The following is a 26,196-nucleotide window of genomic DNA, read 5'->3' on the forward strand; positions in this document are numbered from 1 at the left end:
GGAGGGGCCGCCGGAGCGTGCTCACGTCGCGCCGCTCTGCGCTGCCCCGCCCCCAACCCACGCCGCCGCCCGCTTGGCTCGCGGCCGCGCGCCCCACGCAGAGCCCGGTGAGTGGAGCGGTCTCGGCTCTCCGTCCCCGCCACTGCTATGTGGGGTGGTGCTCAACTTCCGGGCGTCCAGGCGCGAGTGTGGATGGAGCAAGGTCGGGGTGGGGGGGGGGACCGCAGGGCTCGGGCCGAGAGCTTCGGTAAGGCCGGGCCACGGCCAGCGGGCTCTGTTGGTTTCGGGACGGGGGACGCGCGCCGACGCGCTCGACGATCCCGGGCACTGGAATAGTGGACACGCTGGGTGTGGTGCCGCCCAGGATTGCGGATGGCCTGGGCACCAAGAGTAACCACGTGCTCGGCCGGTGGTCTTGAGACGGGACGAGCACACGGAAAGTTTGGAGGTTTGCAGGGAGGGTGATGCAGGCCTTGGCCCCGCTCGGCGGGCTGTATGGGAGCGCCACGTGGGCTGTCCTCCCGGGCGGCTGGGCGGGCCTAGGAGACCGGCTTTACAGCAGCAAAACCTGAAGTGCGGGCGGGAGAGCTGCGTCTTTCTCTCCCCACCGTAACTTTAAAATGACAGCCTACCCTCCCTTTCTTTCATTTGTCACCGAATATTTCTAGAACGGCTGCTCGACTGTTGGGTCGTCCATCAGGTTAATGAGACCAGGTGGTTCACTGTGTTTTCAGGAAGTATTGGCCTGGGAGTCGCAGGCTCTGATTACTCCAAAAAATTCGGCGCCGGGCCTTTGATTTCACTGGGCTCATCTTTAAGTGGAAAAGCCTGATTTATCCAGCTTCTAACACCATCGCTTGGATAGTTTTGCCTCTCTGCCCTCATCCTTTGTAACCTCAGGGTTACTAAAATACTTTAATGAGGTTCAATACATTATTTCTAAAATAGAATTAAAAAGATAAGTGCCAATCACAGCTTTAGGTCAACAGGAGAACCACTTTTCCCTCTCTGAACTGGTAAACATCAATGAGGGCCCAAAGGAAATATTTTAAGTCAGCCTAGGCAACCTTGTTACAGGCAATATATCGTTTCTGTCAGTTTGTGTGCGTTTAACTGAGCTGAGTTTGCCTATGATCCTCCTCTATGTTAGTGGATCTAAAATTCTCCTGCTGAGAACTGTTAATTTTCTTTTTTAATTTATTTTAAACTGTGTTACTGCAGATTTCTGGGCACAGCTACCAGAAGTGTTGGTCCAGTAGGTTTGATATGGGGCCCATAAATTTGCATACTAACAAGCTTTCCTGGTGATTTGACTACACTTTGTAAAACACAGCTCTGGAGCTTATAAAGACACACCTCCCTCTCCTGGTTGGTAATGACCTCTGATGGCTAAGGTGCCTTTCAACTCTGACCGTACTGTTGAATACTCAAGCTACAGCTGCCATCAGAAGAATAATCCCCACTGAACAAACCATCTGTTTTCCCCTAACTCTGTTTTGTGTAAGGCTTTTGAGATTTTTTTCCTCTAAAATTGTATACAAAAGATGAAAAGGGGAAAAAAATTCAGCAAATGTTTATTGAGGACCTCCTAGGTGCCCTGGTCTGTGCTAGGCTCTGAAAATGTGCAGATAGTTGCTCTGTGTTAAGACTTCTGGTCAGTGAATATTACCATAGAAAAGGAAGTTAGGACACTTAAAAATATAAAGGCTTTGTTTGTATTTGTTGCCTGTAGAATGGGTATCACTATTGATTTTCTTGTGGAGTTTAATCCTTCAAAGTTGTTTAGATTAGTTGCTGGTTTTCATCTGTGGGCAGTTAGTAAAATATGAACCTTGAATCTTTTAACTTAATCTTTTTACATTTGAATGCTGTGGTCAACTTAAGTTGGAAACAATTGCTTTTTAAACGCTTGCTTTTTTTCCCCCTGTAGCTTATGAAAATATTTACTCTTAACTTCTGTTTGGGTGGTCTGTGAGATTCAGAGGCAGGCTAGTGTTGGCTGTACTTTTCCAGACAAAGCATTCTCTTGTTTAGTTCCTATATTTCTTAACATTACAAAACACACTTTTTGCTTTTTTAATTTTTAATGTTTCTGAAATTGTGATGCAGCTTACTATTTTGTAAGTTTAATGTGGTGGAGTATGTCATCTGTTCTCTCAACCTCCCAAAAGCTGTTAAAAAGAATGGTTGTCTTACAGTATGGGCAATGTGAGAATCAGAGAAATAGTATGTTTGCCTAATAACCACTAATCTACGTTCCAATTAACTGAGCCTCAAATCATTTCAAAATGAACACATAGAAACAATAAATGATGTAACTTTTGGCAGTAAAAGTAGTGAAATTCATAGTCTAACAAAAGCATTCGTTATGCACTGTTGGGATTTATTTTGTTACTGATTGTAGATGGGAAATATGCTTCAAGTGATTTTGTTTTTGGCTTAAGTATTTTGCACACATTGTTTCACCACACTTCCTGGTGACTATGCTTATACTGTATTCATATACTGTGCTTAAGGAAAACAAGCCTTTTGTTTGCATCTTCCTGCTGCTCCCATCCCTTAAATAAATTTTAAACTGACCAATTGTAAGGGATAAGGAATGTGTAGCTGAATATGAAATTACTTTTCCATTAATAAACACCTTTAATCATGCAAACCTTCTGAGGCAACCTAACAGTTTTTAACAATTAAATGTGAGCATTGTATCCCGGGTCCCCAACACCATCCCCGGGGTTAGTGATTTGCTAGGACTCACAGCTGATTTATTACAGCAGATGGAGACCAAGTGCTTCATTGCTGCAGCAGCTAGTTGTGACAACATGTGTGAAATGCTGCCAACCAGGGAAGCTCATTAGACACTCAGTGCCCAGGGTTTTTATTGGGGGCTCATCATGTAGGACCTTCTGGCTGGCATGTATCAAAATTCCAGACACCCAGAAGGAATGCGGGTGTTCAGTATAACCTGCATTGTTTGTCCAAACAGCTTAGACACAGTGAGTCCCTCTTTTCAGTTAATGGTGGTGGGAACACATCTGAAATCTAAGTTCCCAGACCTGACATCCACCACATGCTGACCTTTCAGAGGATAGCAGGTGGCTCTTTTCTGCACAAGCAATGCTGTCTACTGAATCTGTTTTCGTATCTCTTGTATTTCTTCATCACTTCTGGGCTCCAAGTACTAGCAGTACTTTGTCTCACTGAAGCTTTGATTCTTCAGTTGAGAAAGCACGCTGGTCTGTTTAACTTAAAAAGAATAAGAAATATTTTCAGAAAATGTGTCTCATTGATGATATATCCTAAGACATTAAAGTTTTTTTCCCCAAAGTTTAAGAAAAAAGCTTAAGCCCTTACCCCTTCAATGCAAGCTTTTAGTATCAATTTGTATTAGTTTTATACTATGGTCCTGTGTTTCCTGCCCAAAGCATTGGACCTTTTGAAGGAACTGAGCTATTTGTGGGTACAATATTTAGAAGCTAAAATGAGGCCACTAGAGTGTTTTAAACAGTAGCGCCCCCTTATCCACGGCTGACAACGTCCCAAGACACCCAGTGGATGCCTGAAATCGTGGATGGTACGGAAGTGTGTATATACTGTGCTTTTTCCCTATTCACAGATAGCTATAACCAAGTTTAATTTATAAATTAGGCACAGTAAGACAATATCCGAATTGCCAGCATCGTTACTCTGGGACTTTGGGGCCATCATTATAAAGTAAAATAAGGGTCACCGGAAGACAAGCTTTCTGATACTAGGACAGTCAGTCTGATCACCAAGACGGCCACTAAGTGACTAATGGTCTGGGTACACTAGACAGAGGGATTAATTCTAAATTTATTTTCTAGGTTTATTCTGAATTTATCAATTATAAATTTGTAAGTTAGTTGTTGCAATGTGTAACACATTGTTCGGGTGCCTACTTCCCAGGCCAGACCATTAATTCTACTCAGTCTATAGTGTAGCTGAAATACAGCTTAGTTATAATGACAAAAGAGCAGAAAACAGTGTGCTTGCAATTCTGATAGCCCAACAAAATAGAAAAGCATGACATTTATAAGTAAGTTACTGGTCTCTGGGAAAAATTGGTTTTTATAAGCACAGTGGTTCTTAACCTTTTTGGGGGATGGGGACTCTTTCAAAAATCTGGTAAAAGCAATGGACCTACCCCCTTTCCCAGAAAAAAAATTGATTTTAAAATAGCATTTTGTTTCAGGAAATTCATATAATTTAAATTCATACATTCTTGAACTCCAGATGCAGGACACCTGCATTGTAAACGTGACGACAGTTGTGGTTTGAGGCAGTTCTGAGAGACCTTTGGCAATACTCAGGGGAGTCGATTCTCTTGCTACTCAAGTGTGGTCTGTGGCCCAGCAGTAGCGTCACTACCTGTGGACTTGTTAGACATGCAGAATCTCAAGTCCCACCCGAGCCCTAGGCGCCCAGGGGATGTGTGTGCACGTGAAGCCTGGAGGGAGGAGAGCTTTGTTAGAAGTTAATGACGTTGCCATTTTATTATGTCTTATTTTAGTTAAAAAGGTAGAGCTTTTAAAAGCCTTGAGATATAACTATCTTTACCCTTCACTTTCAGCCCCCAATTAGTTTTCTGCTTTATTTTAATTTTTCTGATAAAGTGGCAATTTTTAGGAACAAGCTGAGGTTTGGAAGTGAGGCAATTCAGGTGGTTAAGGACCTGGGAGCAGGCATCTTCTTGCCCCAGCTGTTAGGTGGCGCCTCTGGCCCAGGTGGCCTCCAGGACAGCAGCTGGGGGTAGTGCTTTGGTGAGGAGCACCTGGCCGTGGGCAGCTCTTGGTGGTTCTTGAGTCAAGTATTTATAACTCAGAGTGCATCTAATTAGATTTGGGATCTGGTGCTGATTAAAGCCAACTTTAAGATTTCAACTTTGCTGTGTCAATGGCCACAGGCTAAAAACTGTGACTAGGAACTGCTGAGATAGTTGAATCATTTAATTTGGGATAATTATACCTTCCGATAAGTGATGAATTCCACGACTTAGTGCTTGTGTACAAGAAAAACACGCCTTCCTTTCTGCGAATATGTGATCTGCATAGTGTTTGAGGCTGAATCATATCTTGGAAGAAATGGTGTTGGCTTCAGGCTGTATCTTCTTCTGGTAGAAATGGCCTTGGTTTAGGAAGAGTTCGCACAAAGGCCTAATAGTCATGCAAGTTGTGTGTATGAGATCCTCTGACACCGAAACTGGGACGCCTAATCACGAGTGTTTTCTTCTTTTTGGCAGGTTTGCGTTTCCTCACTGCCTTGTCTTGAAGACAACGATGCCAAAGAAAGTGAAGCCTGCAGGGGATGGGAAGGAAGAGGGGCCTGTTCCCTGTAAGCAGGTGAAGCTGGAGGCAGCTGGTGGGCCTTCCCCTTTGAACCTTGACAGTCCCAGTGGCCTCTTTGAAAGTTTAATCTCGCCCGTCAAGACAGAGACTTTTTTCAAGGAATTCTGGGAGCAGAAGCCCCTTCTTATCCAGAGAGATGACCCTGTGCTGGCCACATATTACCGGTCCCTGTTCAGGCTCTCAGATCTGAAGAGTCTGTGCAGCCGGGGTATGTACTATGGAAGAGACGTAAATGTCTGCCGGTGTGTCAATGGGAAGAAGAAGGTTTTAAATAAAGACGGCAAAGTGCACTTTCTTCAGCTGAGAAAAGATTTTGATCAGAAAAGGGCAACAATTCAGTTTCACCAACCTCAGAGATTTAAGGTAACAGGTTCTCCCCAGTGCAGAATCCTGGTGTGTATTAAAGTGCTACCATTTGGCCACAGATCAGCTCGGGGGTAAATCTGTTTTGATGATGATTAGGCTGCTGCCAGTTTGAGAAGAGGTAGCACCTGTTTGGTCTTCAAATGCATTACAACTTCAGTGACTCTATGTTCCCTTTTGGCTAAACTGTTAGAATCTGCAACAACTCAGGCTGGACGTGGTGAGGTGCAAAAACTAAATTATACTTCAGGTTTATAAAGTTTGTTAAAGTGACGTTACACCTCCAGGAGCATTTCCGTGGGCTGGTTTATGTTTTGACACATGGTAGACATTTCTGTTTGGCTTGTCCCTTCACTGTAACTTAAGGCATGATAGTGTCAAGGTGATCATTTTTTCCTTAAAGTTGCCTCCCTCTACTGCCTACATCTACCTAAGTAGAGACTTCTGAGCAGTGACCAGACCACATAGGCACCAGAGGCACGTTTAAGAAAGAGACTTCACCCTTATTAACAGTAGCCCGCCTGGCACTGAGGGGCAGGGTCCTGGAACTGCTGCTGGGGGGGCATTCGCAGGTGGAGGGTAGGTTGGATTTGCAAGTCGGGAAGACTGGCTAACCTTTTATTTATTCTGCGTCAGTGGTTGACATTTGAGAAATAATTTGCCTCCTCTGTGCTCAGTTTCTGTGTTTATAAAATGTAGACTTAGGATGAGCTAATCTGCTCTTAGAGGCATGAGATCTTTATGTGACAGGTGGCCCAGAACAGTTGAGGGCCCATTCTGAGTTTTAGATAAAGTTTATCCCCATTCAGAAATGCCCTTCTGTGACCCATGGCTGAATCAAAATGTCAGCTTAGGAGGAGGAGAGCAGCACGTGAAGTTCCGCACTGACCGGGTGGCTTCTGGCTGTGTGGTGGCTCCTAGGACTTTGTCATCAATTACCAGTAATGCTTCTCACGACGGAACTCAAGTTGCCCTGTTAGATCCATTAGGCCTCTCTCATCTGTTGAATGCCTTTCCCTTTCTTGTCTGCAGGATCCTGAACCTATTTGTACTCTGGATAAAGTACAAGTACTCTTAGACTTTTCAGTACAAGCACTCATTCCAAAGGAGTGAGGCAATCATGAGCAGTTGAAATGTCCTTCGAATGCCAGCCTTTGTCCCTAGCACCCAAAAGGAATTTATAAATCACTTGCAGACCAAGTCATGATGTGTATTCAGAAAATATGGACACCGAGGTACTTCCCTCTGAGCTTGTCCTTGACTCTTTACTTAGCTAGAAGCAGCACTTTTTTTTAAAAGAGTGGTTTTTAGACACCTAAGAAGTATGAATAGAAAAGATCACTGATGTTGATTATGTAATTTGTTCACAGACCAGCAGAAAGTTATTGTTTGGCATATGTGTGGTGTCCTCTGTGGCTGTCATTTTTGTGCTGTAGAATCATCTTGGGCTCTTCTCTGCTCGTCTGCTTAAGTGCTGCATGTTCCTCTTCCCCAGTTTCAAGTGGCCAAGACTGTGTTTCCTTTGCCCTGTTGACTCAGCTCTCTAGCCATGTTTATTAAAGCAGGAAGGATGAGCTTTCCCATCTCAACGCAGCCCCCGGGCTAGACTAGGATGCATCCTGTTTTGCTTGTTTTTTCCACCACCAGGACTTGAGAAATCTGTTAGGCCTCAGGAGCTCACCCTCTTACACTAGAAGCCGGGTTCCAAGTATTATATTGTGACCAGATTTAGTGTTGTGTGTGTGTTTACTAATGGATATGTCGGTATCAGGGTAGAGAAAGTATAGAGGCAGTTCCTCATTGGCCAGATTGAGAGAGTATCAGAGTGAACAGTCAGCCCTTTCTTTATCAGGTCACACTGTGTGCACAGTTTATTATTCTAGTTTGTCTGGAAATGAGTAAGGAGGTAACCAGAGAGTGGTGGGTTGTTCCCCATCTGCTTTGGGTAATCCGTGTATCAGGAGTCCAGATGAGTTTACCGGATATTTACATGTGTTCACTTTTGAACCCTCCAACAGACATTTGAAATAATTGGGGCAATCACTGTGGTCTCCATTTTACATGGAAAAAACGAGTTCACAGATGTGACTTTTCCATAGCTACTAAGTAAGGACTTCTGATTCCAAAATTAAAGCATTTTCCTAACCATATATCTAAAGATATTAATTGAAATGTAGTAGGGCTTTGGGCATGTTTGCTTTCACCTTTAGGTGTGAGTGTGGGCTTCCGGTCTTAGCTGTTGTGTTCAGCTGAGCCTGCAGATAGGTCAGTGGAGAGAGGAGGAGCCTCCTCTTTCCCTTTCCCTTTCCCATTGTTCTGGGGTCCTCCTTGGCATCTCCAGACATAGTTGGGAGTCACGAGTCAAAGGAGACAGATTTCAGGAGCTTTGTTTGTGCCAAAGTCAGCACTGGTGAAGCTGTAACAGTTGTACACTTCTTTGCAATGTAAATAGGCTTTGAGATAAATATGCTGTTTCCCACAGTCTTAGGGTGGGAGTCTTCCTTTGCAAATAAAGAAGCTGACTTGTACCTACAACTTGGTCGGTGGTGATTTGACTCCAGATCCCTTTCTAGTGGGCCACACTGGGCAGATTGAGAAGCTAAAGGTTCTATTTCCAGGAGAGATAGAAAAATTGTACAAATGATGGGGTTTTCAGTAACTTTTTTTTTTTAATTAATTTATTTTATTTTATTTTTGGCTGTGTTGGGTCTTTGTTGCTGCGCGCGGGCTTTCTCTAGTTGCGGCGAGCAGGGGCTACTCTTCATTGTGGTGAGCAGGCTTCTCATCGTGGTGGCTTCTCTTATTGTGGAGCATGGGCTGTAGGCGCACGGGCTTCAGTAGTTGTGGCTCGCGGGCTCTAGAGTGCAGGCTCAGTAGTTGTGGCGCACGGGCTTCATTGCTCCGCGGCATGTGGGTCTTCCCGGACCAGGGCTCGAACCCGTGTCCCCTGCATTGGCAGGCAGATTCTTAACCACTGCGCCACGAGGGAAGCCCTTCAGTAACTTTTCAGACGAAAAGAGACATGTACTCCTCAATTACAGACCCAGAAGCTTGAGTTGGGGGCCATAAAGTCACCCATATGGTCCTGAGACACCTCTCAGGCCATCAGAGACAGAGAAAGAGCAAGAGAGAAACTGGTTCTAGTTACTGTATAAATGTAATTACAGGGCCAGGTCCTGCTGGCCCCTCCCAGGTATAAATTAGGCAGCTTGGGAGATCTCTTAACTCTCGGGAGCTATTCAGATGCCATAAAATCATCCTTCCTGTGTTGCCTGAGATGTGTAAGTAGAGAAGCTCAGTGGTCTATACTGAAGATGTCTCCCAAAGCTTTTTTCATGCTGACCCAATTCTTTCCCACTTGGCATTTTTAATACTGTAGTTTTTTTTGTTTTTTTTTTTGGTGTTTTTCAGTCCAGTGGTAGGATTGACTCCCAAGCTGTGGTCACTGGTTTACTCAGCAGATACTTTCGATGTTTCAATGTCTCGTGTGTGGCAGGCACTGTACATGCATGTGCTTGAAGGGGCTCTGCAGTGTTCTTTGTAGGTGACTTCTTTAAGGTAGTTCCTTAGGGGGGCAATATAGAGTCATGGTTAAAGGTGTGGGCTCCGGAGCCAGGCTGCATGGATTTGAATCCTGGCTCCATCATTCATTGGCTGTGTGTTCTCGTGCCCGTTTCCTCATTGGCATTTCCTCATTGGTAGGACCCACCCTATGAGACGGGGTGGCGGGGAGGGTTGTACAACTGAAGTAGGTAAAAGCACTTGGAAACAGTGCCTGGCACATAGGAAGTGCCGATACCTACGTGGCCTAACTGCTGCCTCTCCTCTCTCACCTGCCTCGGGACAGTCAGGTTTCTACCTTGCAGGGATGTGTGGCTCCTCTCTAGGCCCCTCAGTTCGACTTAGGCCCTGAAGAGCTGATTAGCGACTGGAGAAAGGGAGCATTCCTCGACCCTGTTTACCCCTTCGCTGTCTTGTACCCCCTTCCTAGGTAGTCATTTCTGCTTCCATTGCTCTGAGTACCCTTTTGTGCAGGCAGTTCCCAGATGTAACCCCTAGCTCTTCGTCTTGCCAGAACTTCAGACTTAGCCAGGCAGCACATGGGGGTCTTAGCAGCTCACACTTAACACTGCTAATGTACGGCTTTTCTTTTCTTCCCCCTGAATGCTTGTTCTTTAGCAGATCTTTCCCATTTCAGTGGAACTGGGAGCTGACTAACTGCCTCAGTCAAAAACCCAAGAATGTTTCTCTGATTTATTCTCCCCGCTCCCATACCCCAGCCATCAGCATGTCCCGTCAGTGCTGCTTTCTGAGCGCATCTCGACTTTTCTACTTCTCTCTCCCTTGCCCACCACCCTGGTCACTCCCAGCCTACGCTGCTGCCTTCGTAGCTTCCCCACGGCTCTCTCTTGCTTTTCTACAATCAATTCCCCACACCGCAGCCCGAGTGAGCTTTTATAAGTGTGCATTGGATCCTGTCCTTGTCCTGCTTAAGATCCTATGACTCCCTGTTGCCTGCCTCTCCAGTCTCGTCTGCTGCTGCCTCTTCTCTGTGCTGTTCTGCACGAGGACGGAAGGGTCCTGAGGACAGAGGCGCTGGCTTGGGCACCGTTGAATTCCAGGTGTCTGGAACATAATAGCTGTGTGATAAAGACTTGCTGAGCGCATAAGAACATATTCCTTGTTTCTAATGTATTTTTCACCTCTTTCCCCTCCATCTTTTTTTTTTTTTTTTTAAAGGATGAGCTTTGGAGGATCCAGGAGAAGCTGGAGTGCTACTTTGGCTCGTTGGTTGGCTCGAATGTATACATAACCCCTGCGGGTTCTCAGGGCCTGCCGCCCCATTATGATGACGTAGAGGTGAGGGGGGAGGAAACTGCTCGGCTCCGGGAGGACGAGTTGCTGCCAGCCCGGGTTAGTGGGTTGTCAGGGTTCAGTTCAGCTCTCGGGCCGGGTCTCTGCCAACTCTTCCTGTGCGGGCTCTGCAGAGCTTGACCTCAGTCACCGGGATGTTGGGCCAAAATTAATCCCAACAAACTGGTTTCCTGCTCCTTCAGAAAGGGGAGATTGTTTATTTACTAATATAAAGAGCCACACATTCCTCCGAAATAGGTGTTTTTTGAATTTTCTACAGAAAAGTGTGATTGGCTTTTTCTTTAATATTATAATGTATGGTCTTTAATAAGGTGAGGTCTTAAGTAATTCTTACATCTGCTTTCTTTTGTCCTTTTTCTGTAGCTACCAAAAGTATATATTTTTTCCATTTGTGAAGATCTTGGGGCAGCTTGAATGAAGGTCATGGTTTCACTTAAGCGCTGGCGCCTTGACAAGTGTTGATTTCATTCTCATGTGGCTGCCAAAAAGAGTTAACCCTTTGGCTTAGGTATTTCATAGTTTTATTTTTGTACCAAGACAATGTGTGAACACAGAGTTATTAGTAAAAAACCTCTTTTTTTCCCCCTCCTTTGAGAGCAATTTGATATCAATACTGTTTCCAAAAAAATTAAAAAAAAATATTTCTAATAGGGCTTCCCTGGTGGCACAGTGGTTAAGAATCCACCTGCCAATGTAGGGGACAAGGGTTTGAGCCCTGGTCTGGGAAGATCCCACATGCCGCGGAGCAGCTAAGCCCGCGAGCCACAACTACTGAGCCCACGTGCCGCAACTACTGAGCCCACGTGCTGCAACTACTGAACCCCACACACCTATTGCCTGTGCTCCGCAACAGGAGAAGCCACCGCAATAAGCCTGCGCACCACAACGAAGAGTGGCCCCAGCTTGCTGCAACTAGAGAAAGCTCGCGTGCAGCAGTGAAGACCCAACGCAGCCAAAAATAAATAAATAAAATAAATAAATTTAAAAATATATATTTCTAACAGAACTTTAAAATATCTTTGGTTGAATGAAGAATAAAAAAACTTGACATTTTCCTATGTGCCAAGGATTGTATTCAGGATTTTAGACACTCAGTAATATCCGAAGCTTGGCTTTTCCGTCAGAGATTATGGGCTTTCAGCTGCCTGATGGAAGATTTAAAAGAATGAGATAGTGGGATAGATACTGGACTATAAAGAACTCAGCGAGGCTTTCATGAAAGTGAAAAGAATGACTAGCCCTCCAGTGTCAGACTTCACGATTACCTGTTTTTAAAAGTGAATACCAGTAGTGGCAACTTTAAGTGTATAGTGAAATGTATCTGTTTTCTTTTATTTTTATTTTTTTATCTGAAATTTGTGATTCATCTAAGCCCTGAGAGGGCTAACACTCTAGAAGCACTTTGCCTCATGAGTTGTCTGGAGGCTCTCTGACACTCCGGGGTCCTGTGCTTCCTGTAGGTTTTCATCCTGCAGCTGGAGGGAGAGAAACACTGGCGCCTGTACCACCCGACGGTGCCCCTGGCGCGGGAGTATAGCTTGGAGGCTGAGGACAGGATCGGGAGGCCAGCACACGAGTTCACATTGAAGGTACGGGCCTGCTTTCGTGGGTGCCTTTCCTGACACAGGTTTGGTTTGAGGTTTGTGTAATGGTCCCCGGCAAACGTACCCAAGAGGCTGGGGGCAAGTGGCTCTCATTCCAGCTAGCCAGCACAGGGTGGGGCGGGGGGGCTTCTTAAAGGACATTTGGTAGTTTTTAGCTGCGGAAGTGAGCTGAGGAAATGTTAAGTTCATTTTCCAAATCACCTGTCTCCAACTATAATCCAAGTGCAACAGGAATGAATTATGAATTCAGTAACCACTGACTTCTCTAGAGCAAAAGTGGAAGGCATGGCCAGTGGTCACCGCTGGGTCGTAGGCTGCTTGAGCAGAGCACGGCCAGGGACCCAGTAGTTTTTTTTGGTAAAATTCCAGTCTGACCCCTTTTCCTCCTGATTGTGCAGTAGACTCTCTGCGCTCCCTTCCCCCTGCATATAGTACCCAGAAGAATAGTCAGCACGAAAGCCCTTGAGGAGGCTTTCCCCAGGAAGCCAGGTGGCTCGAGCATGTGCTGGTTCGCTGGCATCTTGCTGCTGAGAAAGTGTGTCTTTGAGCAGTTAGCTGGATGGGATCATAGCCAATCCCCAGCAGGTGGGGTTGTTGAGGAAAAAATCTTGGATAAGAATAGCTGCATAATTAAATTTTATACCTTTTCCTACAAAACTTAAAATTTAATTTCCTTCAGTGGTAATAAGAAAATAGGTAATTTAAACCATACCGAAGATTCTAACCAAACTTGCATATGGTTATTGTTTTTGTATTTCTTGTGTCTTGACGTTATGCCTAGTATCTAATTCCTACTCAGGGCCTCATAGCTCTTTCTTGATTTTAAGATCTTTGCCTGCCTGCCATAACTGGGAGAAACAATCTCCCTTTTTAGGATGGGTGCCTGTGTTATAGGGGACTTGAATAAATACAACAATAAAGGTACCGTTCTTCATTTTTTTTTTTTTATGCTCTTGGTCAGCAATCAGCAAACTATGGCCCATAGGCCAGAAGTCTGGCCTGCTGCCCGATTTTCTATATAAAGTTTATGGAAACACAGCCACACTCATTCCTTATGTACTGTCTAGGGCAGAGTCAGCTAGTTGCCACAGGGACCATGTGGCTCACAAACCACAGATATTTACTGTCCGGCCCTTTACAGAGAGAGTTTGCCAGCCCTGCTCTTGGCTGATTATTTTTAAGCCAAAGACTAAGCTGTCCATGGTCTCTGAGGCCAGGGCTGAGTTACCCAGACTGACATCTGGCTACTTGCCCTGCCCGAGTGGGTCGGGCTTCATGGTGGTCATAGAGGGCATGGGACTTGCAGGAGACGGAGCATTGCACGCTGCTCATGCCCATCCTGGTCCCAGCTCACTATGAGAAGCCCTGAGTCTCCTGGAAGGAGAAAGACAGCATTGTGTCCTGTGGGGATTTTCAAGTTGTATGTCTATTGAGTTTTTAATCAGTGGAATTCTTCAAATGAAATCTTGCATAAATGCCCAGTGTGTGAAATCGAAGATCTGAGTCGCTCTGGGTGGGGGTGGGCTTGGGGGCTACGATGAGCGGTCTGGAGCCCTCCTCACCCCTCTTCCTTCCTACCCAAGTGGCAGCCTGACTTGTACGTCTGCCAAACCTGAGGTCTTGGGGTGAAGACCACCCCTATAATGGATAGACATCTCTGTGGCTTGGGGATCTGACAAACCTGGGTTTGAATTCAGCTGCTGTCACTTAACGAGCTGCATGTCCTTGGGCAAGTTATTGATCTCTGTCTCAGTTTCTTCTTTGTTAAAATGGAGATCATAATGTTTATCTTGTAGGTTGTAAAGATTTAAAAATATTACTTTGATGCTGCCTTTACAGTGAAATTCCATGGAAGTGATGGCTATATGTCAGTGTATTGCTGCCTATCAAATTAGCACAAACTCTATGGCTTGAAACAACACAAATTTATTATCTTGTAGTTCTGCAGTTCAGAGGTCCAAAAGGGGTTTCACGTGGCTGAAATCAAGGTGTCAATAGGACTGTGTTCGTTCCGGAGGCTCTAGGGGAAAATTTGTGTCCTTGCCCTTTACAGCTTCTGGAGGCTGCTCACATCTCTTGGCTCACGGCCCCTCCCTCCGACATCAAAGCCAGCAACATGGAGCTTGGTCTTTCTCATGCTGCCCTCTCTCTGGTTCTCTCTTCCAATACCCTCTTCCACTTTTTTTTTTTTTTTTTTTTTTGTACGCGGGACTCTCACTGTCGTGGCCTCTCCCGTTGCGGAGCACAGGCTCCGGACGCGCAGGCTCAGCGGCTATGGCTCACGGGCCCAGCCGCTCCGCAGCATGTGGGATCTTCCTGGACCGGGACACGAACCCACGTCCCCCTGCATCGGCAGGCGGACTCTCAACCACTGCGCCACCAGGGAAGCCCTACCCTCTTCCACTTTTAAGTATCCTTGTGATTACATTGGGCCTGCCTGGATAATCCAGAATAATCCCCCGTCAGCAGCCTTAATTCCCCTTGTCCGTGTAACCTAAGTATTCACAGATGCCAGGTATTAGGGTGTAGACATTTTTGGAGACCCTGCTATAATGGCCTGTCTTCATTTCCTCGACTCTCCCACTGTTGGGCACCTTTCTAGCAGGGTTTCTTCCTCATTGTTCCTCTAGAAATATTCTCAAGGGTGCCTCCACGTTGTCAGGTACAGCGGTCAACTCCTAGTCCCCTCTTAGTCTGCCTGTCGTCAGCATTTGACACAGTGGGTCACTTCCACCCTGTCCACTGGCTTCCGGCATGCAACCTTCTCTTGGTTCTCTCTCCACCTTCCTGACTGTCCTATTCATTCTCCTTCGCTGTTTTGTCCTCAGTCTTCCTACTTCTCTAATTTGGGGTACAGGGCTCATTTCCTGGACTTCTTTGATCAGTCAGGATCCCCTCCCAAGGTTTCAAATACCCTCTACACTGATGTATTTTAAATGCTGTTTTAGATCTCTAGCCCACATCTCTAAACTCTAGACTCATAATCCAGCTGCCCACTTAATGTCTTCCCTGGAAATGTAAAAGATACCACAAATTTAATATTCCCCAACCCAAAATCCCATGTCCTACCCTGTCCCCAACCTCCTTCTCCCTGCAGATGTGTCACTCTTCTTCTACTTGTTTGGGGCAAAATCCTTGGACATAGATTTATACAGAAGCCTCCTACCTAGTGTCCCCTTTGCAGACGTTTCTGACATAACAACCATGATGATCCTTTTGTGATCCCTGAACCCTTTGCCCAGACCTCTACTGTCTTTCCGTTAAACCCAGAATAAAAGCCAAAGTCCTTTTTTTAAAAAATAACCAATGCTTTATTACTTAAATGGAAAATTGATAGCATAGTAAGTTTTAATGATCTAATTAATGGAAAATTATAATAAAATTTCTTTAAAATATTTTTCAACATCCTAGTGTACCACCATATTCATTACCATTGTGTATATTTTCAAAGGCATTAATACCAATGGAATAATTAAAGACAATGAAAATGGAACTCATTTATACCCAATCCTCCTTTTCTCAAGGCTTTATGCTGCTTGCTGGTTTATGTAGCCTTTGGATTGAAGCCAGAAATATTTTTTTTCTTGGTTAAAAAAATTAGCTTTTCTAGTTCTTTCAGAATAAACAGAAACAGGACAGTGGTATGTCAAATGGCTAATTGTCTTATCATTATAAAAAAGCCGAAGTCCTTAAAATGGTCTAGAAGGCCCTGTAACCTGGCCCCTCTGCTGCCTGCTCACTGCACCTCCCATCACTCCCACCCTCACTCACTACCTTCCTGACACACTGGCCTAACAGATGCCCCTCAACCTGCCAGGCACGTTCCAACCTCAGGACCTTTGCACTTGCTCTTCCCTCCTCCTGGAATCCTTTCTCCCCAGGTCGTTGCATGGCTGGCTTGCTCGTTTCCTGAAGTCTCTACTGAAATGTCACCTTAGCAGAGTCAGGTTTAATGGACCATCCTGGGTCAAATAGCCCCTCTAATCCCAGACACCCCCCGCCACCCCCCACTTCCATCAACATCATTCCTCTCCTCCTCCTTCTGCTTTTTTTGTCTTCTTTGCATTCGCCATCACTTGACATTACTTATTTGCTGCTTTATTTTATCCTTCTTGCCCCACTAGAATGTCTTCATTGTCTAGTGTACCTTCTCCCTTCTCAAATGTTTTTCTCTTCTGGAATGTGCTCCATCAGGGCAGGTCTTTGTTTCGTTCAGTGCTCTCTCCCCCGGTGCCTAGCACAGGTCCCTGGCGTGGGTGGTGGGCAGGGAAGGGTTAATCAGGTGTTTGTGGGATGGATAAATGAATGGATGGATGAAGTATGTACGTGAGGGCCTCAGTCACAGGGCTGGCCCACAGACTCTCACAAATGATACCTGTAATTATGAGTAATGCATTTGTTTACTGGAAGTACTAGTTTCCCTGTCAGATTGGTGTTATCCAGGGCAAGATAGCTCTTATGAGTACATATATAATTACTTATGTATGTACTTAACATTAAAAAGAGAAGTTTTTTTAATCTGATATTTCTTGAGCTCTTTCTCCAGGGCCCATGCTCTTAACCAGTGAGACAAGGCTTCGCAGGGCTGCAGAGAGCAGATAAGCGACTCCCAAGATTCCCTCTCCTCTGCTCAGGCAACTGCTGTATACAGAATGTTCTTCTGGTTGGGATTAGGGAGGAGGAAGCTCCAGGGCAGTAGTGATTTGGGGAAAATATTTCTGTTCCGTGGCTTGGGAAAGAAATAGGACAGGGTGGAGGAGGCTCACCTGCCCGAGAAGGGACTGATCTTTAGTTACGTATCGTGTTTAGGTTCAAATGAAGGGTCACAGGGTTTTTCATCCATTCTTCCAGACATCTTTTGAGCCTCTGGTGTGTGCTGAATGCTTAGGTGGTTTAGGCCCTGGGGATACAAGATGGATCTGGACCCTGCTTGGAAGAGCTCACAGACTCTCAGGGACTGGCAGGTACAATAAGAATCATAATACAGCCACAGCCACTTGCCCAGCATTGCTCCAGGAGCTTTCTGTTTCTGGCCGTGCCTCGCGTGCGTCATGTGGGATCTTAATTCCCCGACCAGGGATCAAACCCACGGCCCCTGCATTGGAAGTGCAGAGTCTTAACCACTGGACCGCCAGGGAAGGCAGCTCCAAGAACTCTTTTCCTTTAATCCTCAAAATAATTCTGTGAGATTTGGGGCGATGGCTTCCATTTTACACATAAAGGAACTGAGGCCTCGGGAGGTTAAGTAATTTGCTGGGGCCAGCAGCCAGGGAGTGTAGCCTCTGTATGGCTCTAAAGCTCCTATCCTCACTGCCCCCTTTGACGGGTGTGGAGGGCGGGAGCAGGCTTCCCAGGCACGGGCTGTCACCTTGATCCCAGGGTGGCTTCAGGTGTATCTGGTCTCAGCTTATGAATAAAGAAAGTGACTTCAGGCTCTGGAAGCCTCTCCAGGATTGGGGTTCATGGTGACAGGTTCACAGACACAGCAGAGCTAGACGGGTGGATACCACAGAGAACGGCATGCAGACCACTGCTCGAATCACCACATAGAGGTTTCTAGAATGCAGAACTGAAACAGCCTTTCTAGAAGAACAAGAAGATATCCTCCCTACTAACTCCTTCCCCCCTTTTTTTTTTCCTTTAGCCAGGAGACTTGCTGTACTTTCCCAGAGGGACCGTTCATCAGGCGGACACTCCCTCAGGGCTGGCCCACTCCACGCACGTGACCATCAGCACCTACCAGAGCAGGTGAGCACTCACCTGCAGCCTCGCGTCCCCGACAGCTCCGAGCTGTGGCCACAGCGGCGTGTTCAGGAGACGTGAGGGAGTTAGCTGCTTCTCTCCTCCTTACCCGGCCCCAGGGTTTCCGGCTGACTTCCTGTTCCTTCAGCGTCCTACCTGTGCCATTGACTCACTCATCTGGGCTTCCTCCTGGCCTGTCATGACCCTGACTCCACAGAACGCTGGGAATTGCCCAAATAAAGTCTCCCATGGTTTGGGAAGATAGAAGCATAGCTGTGGGTGTGGCAGTGTGTTCGTGTTGCCAGGCTGGGCTTGTAGTCTCTCTCCCACAACCCCATCCCCTGCCTCTCTCCCTCCCTCCCTCCCTTCCCCTCTCTGTCTCTCTCTGTCTCTGTCTCTGTCTCTCTCTCTCTCTCTCTCTCTCTCTCTCTCCCCGCCCCCTTCAAATTTTTTTTTGATTGTGGTAAAATATTTATAACATAGAATGTGCCATTTTAACCATTAAGTGTCCAATTCACTGACATTAATTATATTCACACTGTTGTGCAACCATCACCACTACCTGTTTCCAAGACATTTTCATCACCCCAAACAGAAACTCTATCCATTGAAACCTCTGGGTCTATTTTAAGGCTTCCATTTTTTTACAGTTCATGAAATTAAAGTCAGAAAGGAAGTCTGGAACAGTGAGTCCTGAAAGCACACGTGCTAAAAACAATTCCAATTAAAACCACGTTCCAGTTCAGCGAGTGCCTCGTCACATGACAGGGCCAGGGCAGCAGTGCCCAGTGAGTCATTTCCTGGTAGCAGCGACCTCAGTAGTCCAGGTCCCATTAAAAACGCCAGTCATTAATTTATTCATCATGCAGCACTACACCTTGTGCTAGTTGCTGAGATTGTAGGCATTGGACTGAAGGCGCTTTGAGAGAACTTACTCTCTGGAAGTGGTGGAAGGAGGGGAGATAGGCATGTAGTTACCAAACAGTGTGACACATCCCATCATAGGTTTGCAGAGGAGACTCTGGGAGCACAGAGGAACACACTTAGCTAAGCCGGGGTCTCAGGGAAGGCTTTGGAAATGACTTGACACCCAAGCTGAGGGAGATTTACAGGATGAGTAAGTAGAGGTGGGTCAGGAGGTCAGAGTAGGAGAGGATATTCCCGGCCTGAGGGACAGCCAGTCGCCTCCTAACTTCAAAGCCGTATCTTGCAGAACAAGTGAGTAAGCATTCTTCTGCCTCCTCATCTGGCTTTTCAGCGAGAAGTGAACCCCCTGTGTTTAAGAGACAGGAGGAGCTAGCTGGAGTCTGGCCTGAAGTTAGGCTCTCTTTGCCCACAAGTAGAAGCTAAAGCTTGTTTGGGGCTTCCTTTATGTAAAATGCCCTTGTCACCGTGACTGGTTAGGTGCCTTGCATAGCGAGAAACGGTCTCTGAGGGCAGCTCGAGAAGAACAGAGGTGACTGAGGGGGTGGGTCATAGGAACTGGGGAAGGGCAGGCTGCAGGGAGGCTGAACCAGAAGTTCGTTCTGGACTAAAGCAGCTCTGGGCCTTGGCAGCCGCATATTGATAGTTTGGCCCCATGAATGTCCATCTTCTGGTGTCCCGCCGTTGAGGTTACTCAGCTGCTCCCTCTTTCTCTAATTCTCCCTCTTTTTCATTTCTCTTGGTTTCCTAGTAATCGGTTTTCGCTCCCTTGTTTTCCTTCCTCGGTTTCTATTTACTCACAACATTGGCTCATCACAAGCCATCCTCAGTTACTTCTCTGACCTCCCTCGATCTCGTTGAGCCTATTAGCTTTTGCTTCCACTGAGTGCCTGACTCGCTGTTTCCCAGTCCCCAGGATGAACTGGTAGCCTTCCCTGGTCCCACCCACCCCCTCTGCAGGCAGCAGGGCTGGGGAAGAGAGGTCTGAGTCACAGAGGATGCCTGCTGGGGGCTGTGGGTAGGCACCGTGACCCGTGCATCTAAGCTGGATGCCGACCTGGGCCTTTGTCAGTGGGGCCGGTGCTAGAACGGGACAGATGTAACTCGAGGACCATCGGTCCCCGGAGGTGTCCCTATGCTTTGGTCCTGGTGCTCCTTAAGGCCTGTGGCAGAGTGAGGACTTGGGCCTTTTCCTAACCCCTTTCAAGGGTAGCATTGTTGGAACATTTAGGGCCAGCTGTGTGAGACAGTGGCCTGTCGATTTGGCTGCTTTACCAAAGTGAACCCCTCCAGAGGTGTTGTTTCCAAACTTTGGAAAGGCCCAAGATCCGTTTTCCTAGAAGAACACAGAGCTCAATTTAACGGCACTTAAACTCCTCTGTGAGCTACTGCTGCATGACTTGTACCTGGGACCCTTCAAAGGACGATATTATTTCATGCTGCTGAAAGGTCTCTATGGTCGAAGTTCAATCAAAGGTGTGAGGTTGGGTGTAGCATTATGTCACAAGTGGTGAGGCTACCACGGAGGAGTGGACGTCTTGGGGGAAGTGTCTCTCATGTGGCTTTTGTCCTCTTTTGCCACTTTTCCAGGAGGGAAGCATAAAAGTGTTAATTTTGTTACTGCGTGAGAAGCAAAAGTCATACTGTGAATTTCCATCTTGCATGCAGCCAGCAATCTGAAATCTGCTGGTGACACAGAGGAAAATTTTAAACAGCTCAGAAGTGTTTAAAGAGAGCAGCCCCACAGCGTGTGCTTCTCACACTGGCACACATTGAGGAGGGAGCGGTTCTCAATGCCCCAGAGAAAGCAGAGGCAACTGAACACTGATGCTCGTCCCGAGATGGTATTTTTGGCCTCTGGCTTCTATCTCCTACCCCAGTAAAACCACTGCCAGGGTTTAACAAGTTGCAAAATCAACTGTTTTGAAATTGTTGATGTTGGATATTTTGCTGAGGAATTTTTACAAGGAACAAAGGAAAATGTAGTGTTTAACTGTTCGATGATTACACAGTCCGGGGATCTTGCTGTTACCCTAAATGTGTTGCTTTGGATTTTTTACACATAAAAATCCTTTTAGGTCCTATAATGATTGAGGGTTAAAGTTGCCTGCAAAGCTCTCCTCGAGGCTCTGTGTTACATAGTTGAAAACATTAAAAAAAAAAAAAAATTGGTCCCTTAAACTTCCTACTTTATGACAGTCTGTAATTAATTCTCTGGTATCTTTACATTTAAGACAAATCATGAAGGAAGCCTAGCTTCCCACCTTTAATTTTGCACCTGAGTGTCTGGGATGGGAAGTAAGGGAAGACTGACCGATGAAGGCCGTAAGTCTTTATGCTGAGTAATGTGAAATTAGTGGAACTCAGGACGTCAGGGCAGGGGAATTGGTGTGACAGTTTGTAGCTTTAGGCTTTTAGTAATCAGTGTTCTGTGCACATTTCTTATGTGTTCACTCTTTTTTTTTTTTCTTGGTACACGTTGCAGTTCATGGGGAGATTTCCTTTTGGACACCATTTCAGGGCTCGTGTTTGATACTGCAAAGGCAGACGTAGAGCTACGGGCCGGCATACCCCGGCAGCTGCTCCTGGTAAGGAGTAAAGGCAGGTGGGAAAGGCGGGGTAACCACGGCCCAGGCCAGCTGAAGCTGTGGCTCCCTCCTCGGGACCCCAGAGTCCTCCCCGTGCGAGCCAAGCTCGTCTTCTCCCGGGCACGGTGGTTTGCAGAACGAATGGAGCGTTGCACATTGCATGCCGCCCAAAGGACCAACAGTGTTGTGCAGACGGCCCGCTTCCTGTACTTCATGGCGGCAGTGGCAGGCACCGGGAGCTCTGGCTGAATCAGTGGTTGAATGAATAACTAACCTGGCTTGGGAACTGTAGCCTGAGCACACGTGAGATCACTAGTTAGGACAGACCCACTGGAGAGCCTGGCCTTGGTGTGCTCCCTGGCTTTCCTGTCCGTCCTGGTTTTACCTTTGAAACAGCAGCCCTGTTGGCTAGTTTTGAGAAGCTGAGTGCATCAGTGCTGAGTTGAGCAGAGGGTGCTTTTGCGGTCTGAAGCAGACACCTTAGACAGCGATTTGCTTTTCAAAAGGCAAAGCCGAGACTGTGCCGTGTTCCCAGGGATCCCTCTTTGCAGGCAAAATCCTGAAAATTGATCTTTTTTTGCAAACGGTAGGCAGCTTAAGATGAACAGTGGTTATGAGGAAATAAAGGGATACGGTTCTTAAGGGAGTGACGTGGATCTGCGTCTGCCCTGGGTGATGGTGGTCAGTGGACTACTCCAGAGACTGGGACCTGGGCAGTAAGGTCACTGGAGTCTGGGCCCGGACTCACTTCTGTGTTTCTAGCAGGTGGAAACCACAGCCGTTGCAACAAGAAAATTAAGTGGCTTTCTGAGGATGCTTGCAGACCGGCTGGAGGGCACCAGAGAACTGCTTTCAGCAGACATGAAGAAGGATTTTGCTATGAACAGACTCCCACCGTACTATGTGGGAGATGGAGCAGAGCTTTCAACACCAGGTAGAGCTTTGCTCTTTTCTTCTAGGTGGTCGGGCTAATGTGGGCTATTTTGAGCTTTTCTGGGTGGGCACCTCTTTGAGCTGATGGAATGTATGAAGCATTTGAGGATTAATGTGGGCCTATCCTTAGTGTGAGGTTGGACAGGACATGCAGCCTGATGGGGAATGAGAGCCCTGTGATTTGGGGTGAGGAGTATGTGTGGTTAGGGCCCCTCTGGAATTCATCATCTTCAGGAAGTTTTAAGAACTTGAACATTGAAATAATCTTGTTGGAGTTAACCCAGGGATGGGTAAAATGTTGCCATCAGCAGGGGAACTACCAGAATGCCCAAGATTATCAGACCTTCTCCCAAGTCCCAGGTGACTATTTTGTGACAGGTGTCAGGTACAGATGACACTGATAGACTTCTGGGTGGATGGTGATACCGGTGTTCTGGAGCAGAGACCACACCACACTCCTGTAGTCGGACAAAGCTGGGTTTATTGACTTGTAACAGGGAAGAGAGCACGCCACTGGGGGCTGTAGGCACCTCGGTAAAAGGATGTTGGAAAGGATTTATAGGATTTGGGTTTGAGTTAGGTGATTTTCAGGAGGGTTCAAGGAAGCAGGGCTCTGCTCGGGATTGAATGCTGTCGGGAAAAAGGAGGGATTCTGGGATTGGGTCTCCTGTAAATCTTAGCCAGTAGCAGGAGGAGTGAAATGAAGCCAAGGTGACAGCTGGTAGAGCAGCAGCAGCAGTCACTCAGGTCAGCCAGGATAGGGCACGTCTGGTCACTTCCGTGGTGTGGACAGTGTCCTTGCTTTGGCCTGAGTTCTGATCTGATGATGAAGTGGTCTTGGTTTTGTCTCGATCTCTCTCAGTCACAGCGTGGCCTTGCTTAATATCGGGGTTCTGTGTAATGGCCTGTGTTCAGCTGGAGAACATGGAGACACAGCCGTGAGTGCCAGGCTGGCTCTCAGGCTCCTTCTCTCTTAGTCAGGTACAGGGAGAGTTTCATTTTCACTAATTTTCATAAAAGCCTTATCACCAGTGGAGAACCACTGAGATACACACTCTACAAGGTCCCTTCTAACACTGATTCTATGTACATTTTTATTATAGTCTCGGGGGGGGGGGCGGGAGTTTAAAATTTGTTTTTGATAGCATCTACTCAAAATAGCACATGTTTTCCCAGCACATATTTTAATCTTTAGCAGAACAGTGTTCTGAGTATCAGCTTATGGCCCAGGATATGTTATCCAGAGTTTTCCTTGCCTTAGTCCTTATAGTCAATAAAGTTATGATCCCTCAACTCTTTCTCCAGCCAGAAGACCCTGTAAGGCTGGTCTGATTGTAGTGGCTGCTTTTTCACTAAGTTAAATCCAATCTAGGAAAGAGTAGTTTTTCCTGTGGACTTTATTAGGTGGCTTTTTTATGACACTGCACTTGACCTACACAGGCTGAATAATTTGCCATGGTCATGGAACTAGTAATTGGAGGGGTGGTGCACTTTGAGCTCTGGAAGTCCTTTCAGAGTCCACATGTGGAGCAAGCAGGGGAGAGAAACTGGAGACGTGAGAGCATTCTGTGCAGAAGGCATGGTGGCCCTGTCTGTACTGTGATAGTATGTGCTCCCCGGGTACTGGTGACAACTATTTAAATGAACTTACAGTTAGATAAATAACAACAGAAGTCTGTATGTGTGTCTTCAGTATAAGGATGAGCTCCATCAAGATGTCAGCTACACTTTTCAGATCACCGTAAATGTCGGGGAGAGCGAATACTTGAGCTGGAGAGGGCGCCCCACATTTGGCTTCACCTGCAAATTGTTACTAAGTGTACTTCCTAAATAGTTGCTCCTGCAAGCAGGTTTGAGCCTGCTGCTTTCCTCTCTGAAAGATGGCTTTCCCTGTCTCTGGGTTTTCCAGGTGGACGGTTACCGGGGTTGGACAGCACTGTGAGGCTGCAATTTAGAGACCACGTTGTCCTCACTGTAGGACCCGATCAGGACCCATCCGTGAGTATCCAGAGGGGAAGGGGGTTCCGTTCTTCTCAGGGCATTTCCATCACAGGCCCCAGGTTATCAGACTGACAAATGGCCCTGCCCTCCTCCTTTGGGCATCCACCTCCTCACAGCTTAACGCCATCTCTTTAGATCAGATCATGCCCAGATCTCACTGTTATGGTTCCAAGGTTTCCTGCCTGTTGGGCATTTGAGGGCTTGTCTTTGGCCCCACAGAACCCTCCTTCGTTTCTCTAATTAGTAATTAAATGTCTGTTCTCTGTCTCCTAATTCAGGCCAGGTTGCCTTTGCTTAGACGGCCGCAGACCCCGTTCATGCGTCTCCCTGTCTCAGTCCCTCGCCCATCCTGTATACGGCGCAGACCTGCCTTTACATATGGTTTTGTTGATGGTTCTTCTCAAAAACTCTCTATTCTGTAGATGATGGAGAGGAAAATCTACATTCCATACCCTTGCCACCTAGCCCAGTGGTTCCCCAAACTGGCTGATTACAGTCAACTGGAAAATTTTTAGAACTTGTAAGTTCCTGGGCTTCGTCTGGTGTGGAGCCTCTGCATTTATTTTGAAAGCACCCCACACAACCCTAAAGCCCTTGGGAACTCTCCCATGCCCTGTGGCTTCACCCTGTTCCTCCTAATCAGCTTTCTTGGGAGGTGTCCAATGAATGTCTGGAGGGGATGAGAGTCGGGGGGCACCGAGATGTCTCCAGAACCCTATTTTTCCAGCCATCAGGGCCAGCCCTGGAGAAGACTGGTTTATAACATATATATAAAACCTAAAAAGTATATACTCCCACATCCCCATTTAAAAAAAGAAAATCCTAGTTATTCTGCTAACCAATCAATCAGTTTGAGGCGTTCTATTTCAGGCTAAGGCTTTGGGTCCTCGTCTGAGTGAGAGGTGACAAGGAATTTCTAAAGGTTCTGGAAGAGATAATAAACTGCACTGTGTTATGGTGGGTGGAGAGGGACGGGAAGTCGAGACCATTCGGGAGCCTACTTTACTATACGTGGAATAGAAGTTTTTATAGATCACATAGCTGGTATTTCTTAGGAATTAATATTTACTCTGTGGTGTTCATAAATTGTCCATTTATGTATACCTAGGAATGTCAAATTTTTCTGATGCAAAAAGATAGTGCAGGTATGATGAAACGAAAAACTTGAATGTTTCATTGGTAAGTTGCTATATAAATGGTTGCTTTTTCATTAGGTCGTTTCTGAAGATGCTGTTATCTTTTTGAAAAATGACGAGTGGTTATTTGCTGCATACAAATAGTAATCTGTGAGCACTATAATGAAATACGTTCATTCTACATTGCGTGTGTATATATCTATATTTATCTGTATCTCATAATTTTTTTGCCAGAAGGATTCTTTAGTGTTCAATAAATTTCACTTAAGCACTGAGGCATTAAGATTTTTCTTGGTGTTGACCTTTGTTATTGGAAAACCCTCCTAGTATTGAAGTGCTCAATATTTTGGTGTTGACGACTTGCTGTGTTTTTTTTTTTTAAGGATGAAACTCGAGAAAAGATGGTTTACATCTATCATTCCTTAAAGAATAGGAGAGACACACACATGATGGGAAATGAGGAAACAGAGGTTTGTTCCAACCTAAAATGCATGTCTTTCCTGCGATTTGGTGGCTGGGAAGAGTCTGTTACCTTTGATTTATGGGTAATGACCTTTTTTATGACTGCAGTGTGGACTTCACATTTCACAAATTGACAGCCCTTGCACAGGGATGATTAAGTCAGACATTTCTGTGATATACGTACCCACTTTAAAAGATACTAGGA

General features: G+C 46.2%; 1 protein-coding gene across 8 annotated transcripts in view; it reads left to right on the top strand.

Annotated features, from left to right (window-relative positions):
- The window catches only part of RIOX2 (ribosomal oxygenase 2), a 26,934-nt gene continuing 738 nt past the window's right edge, over positions 1-26,196 (top strand). Inside the window, exons 1-9 of one of the 8 annotated variants that reach the window (XM_067739153.1) lie at positions 1-107; positions 5,258-5,726; positions 10,467-10,640; positions 12,062-12,190; positions 17,850-17,953; positions 21,357-21,459; positions 22,225-22,393; positions 24,302-24,390; positions 25,913-25,999. In XM_067739153.1, the coding sequence (XP_067595254.1) occupies positions 5,295-5,726; positions 10,467-10,640; positions 12,062-12,190; positions 17,850-17,953; positions 21,357-21,459; positions 22,225-22,393; positions 24,302-24,390; positions 25,913-25,999 (1,287 nt within the window). In that variant the 5' untranslated portion in view covers positions 1-107; positions 5,258-5,294. Of the gene's footprint in view, positions 203-271; positions 449-5,257; positions 5,727-10,466; positions 10,641-12,061; positions 12,191-17,849; positions 17,954-21,356; positions 21,460-22,221; positions 22,394-24,301; positions 24,391-25,912; positions 26,000-26,196 lie in introns of those variants that run through there. The other 7 variants (XM_067739150.1, XM_067739155.1, XM_067739154.1 and 4 more) reach the window with 7 other exon arrangements.

Source organism: Pseudorca crassidens, chromosome 5 (assembly GCF_039906515.1).
Source record: "Pseudorca crassidens isolate mPseCra1 chromosome 5, mPseCra1.hap1, whole genome shotgun sequence".
Classification (NCBI taxonomy): domain Eukaryota; kingdom Metazoa; phylum Chordata; class Mammalia; order Artiodactyla; family Delphinidae; genus Pseudorca; species Pseudorca crassidens.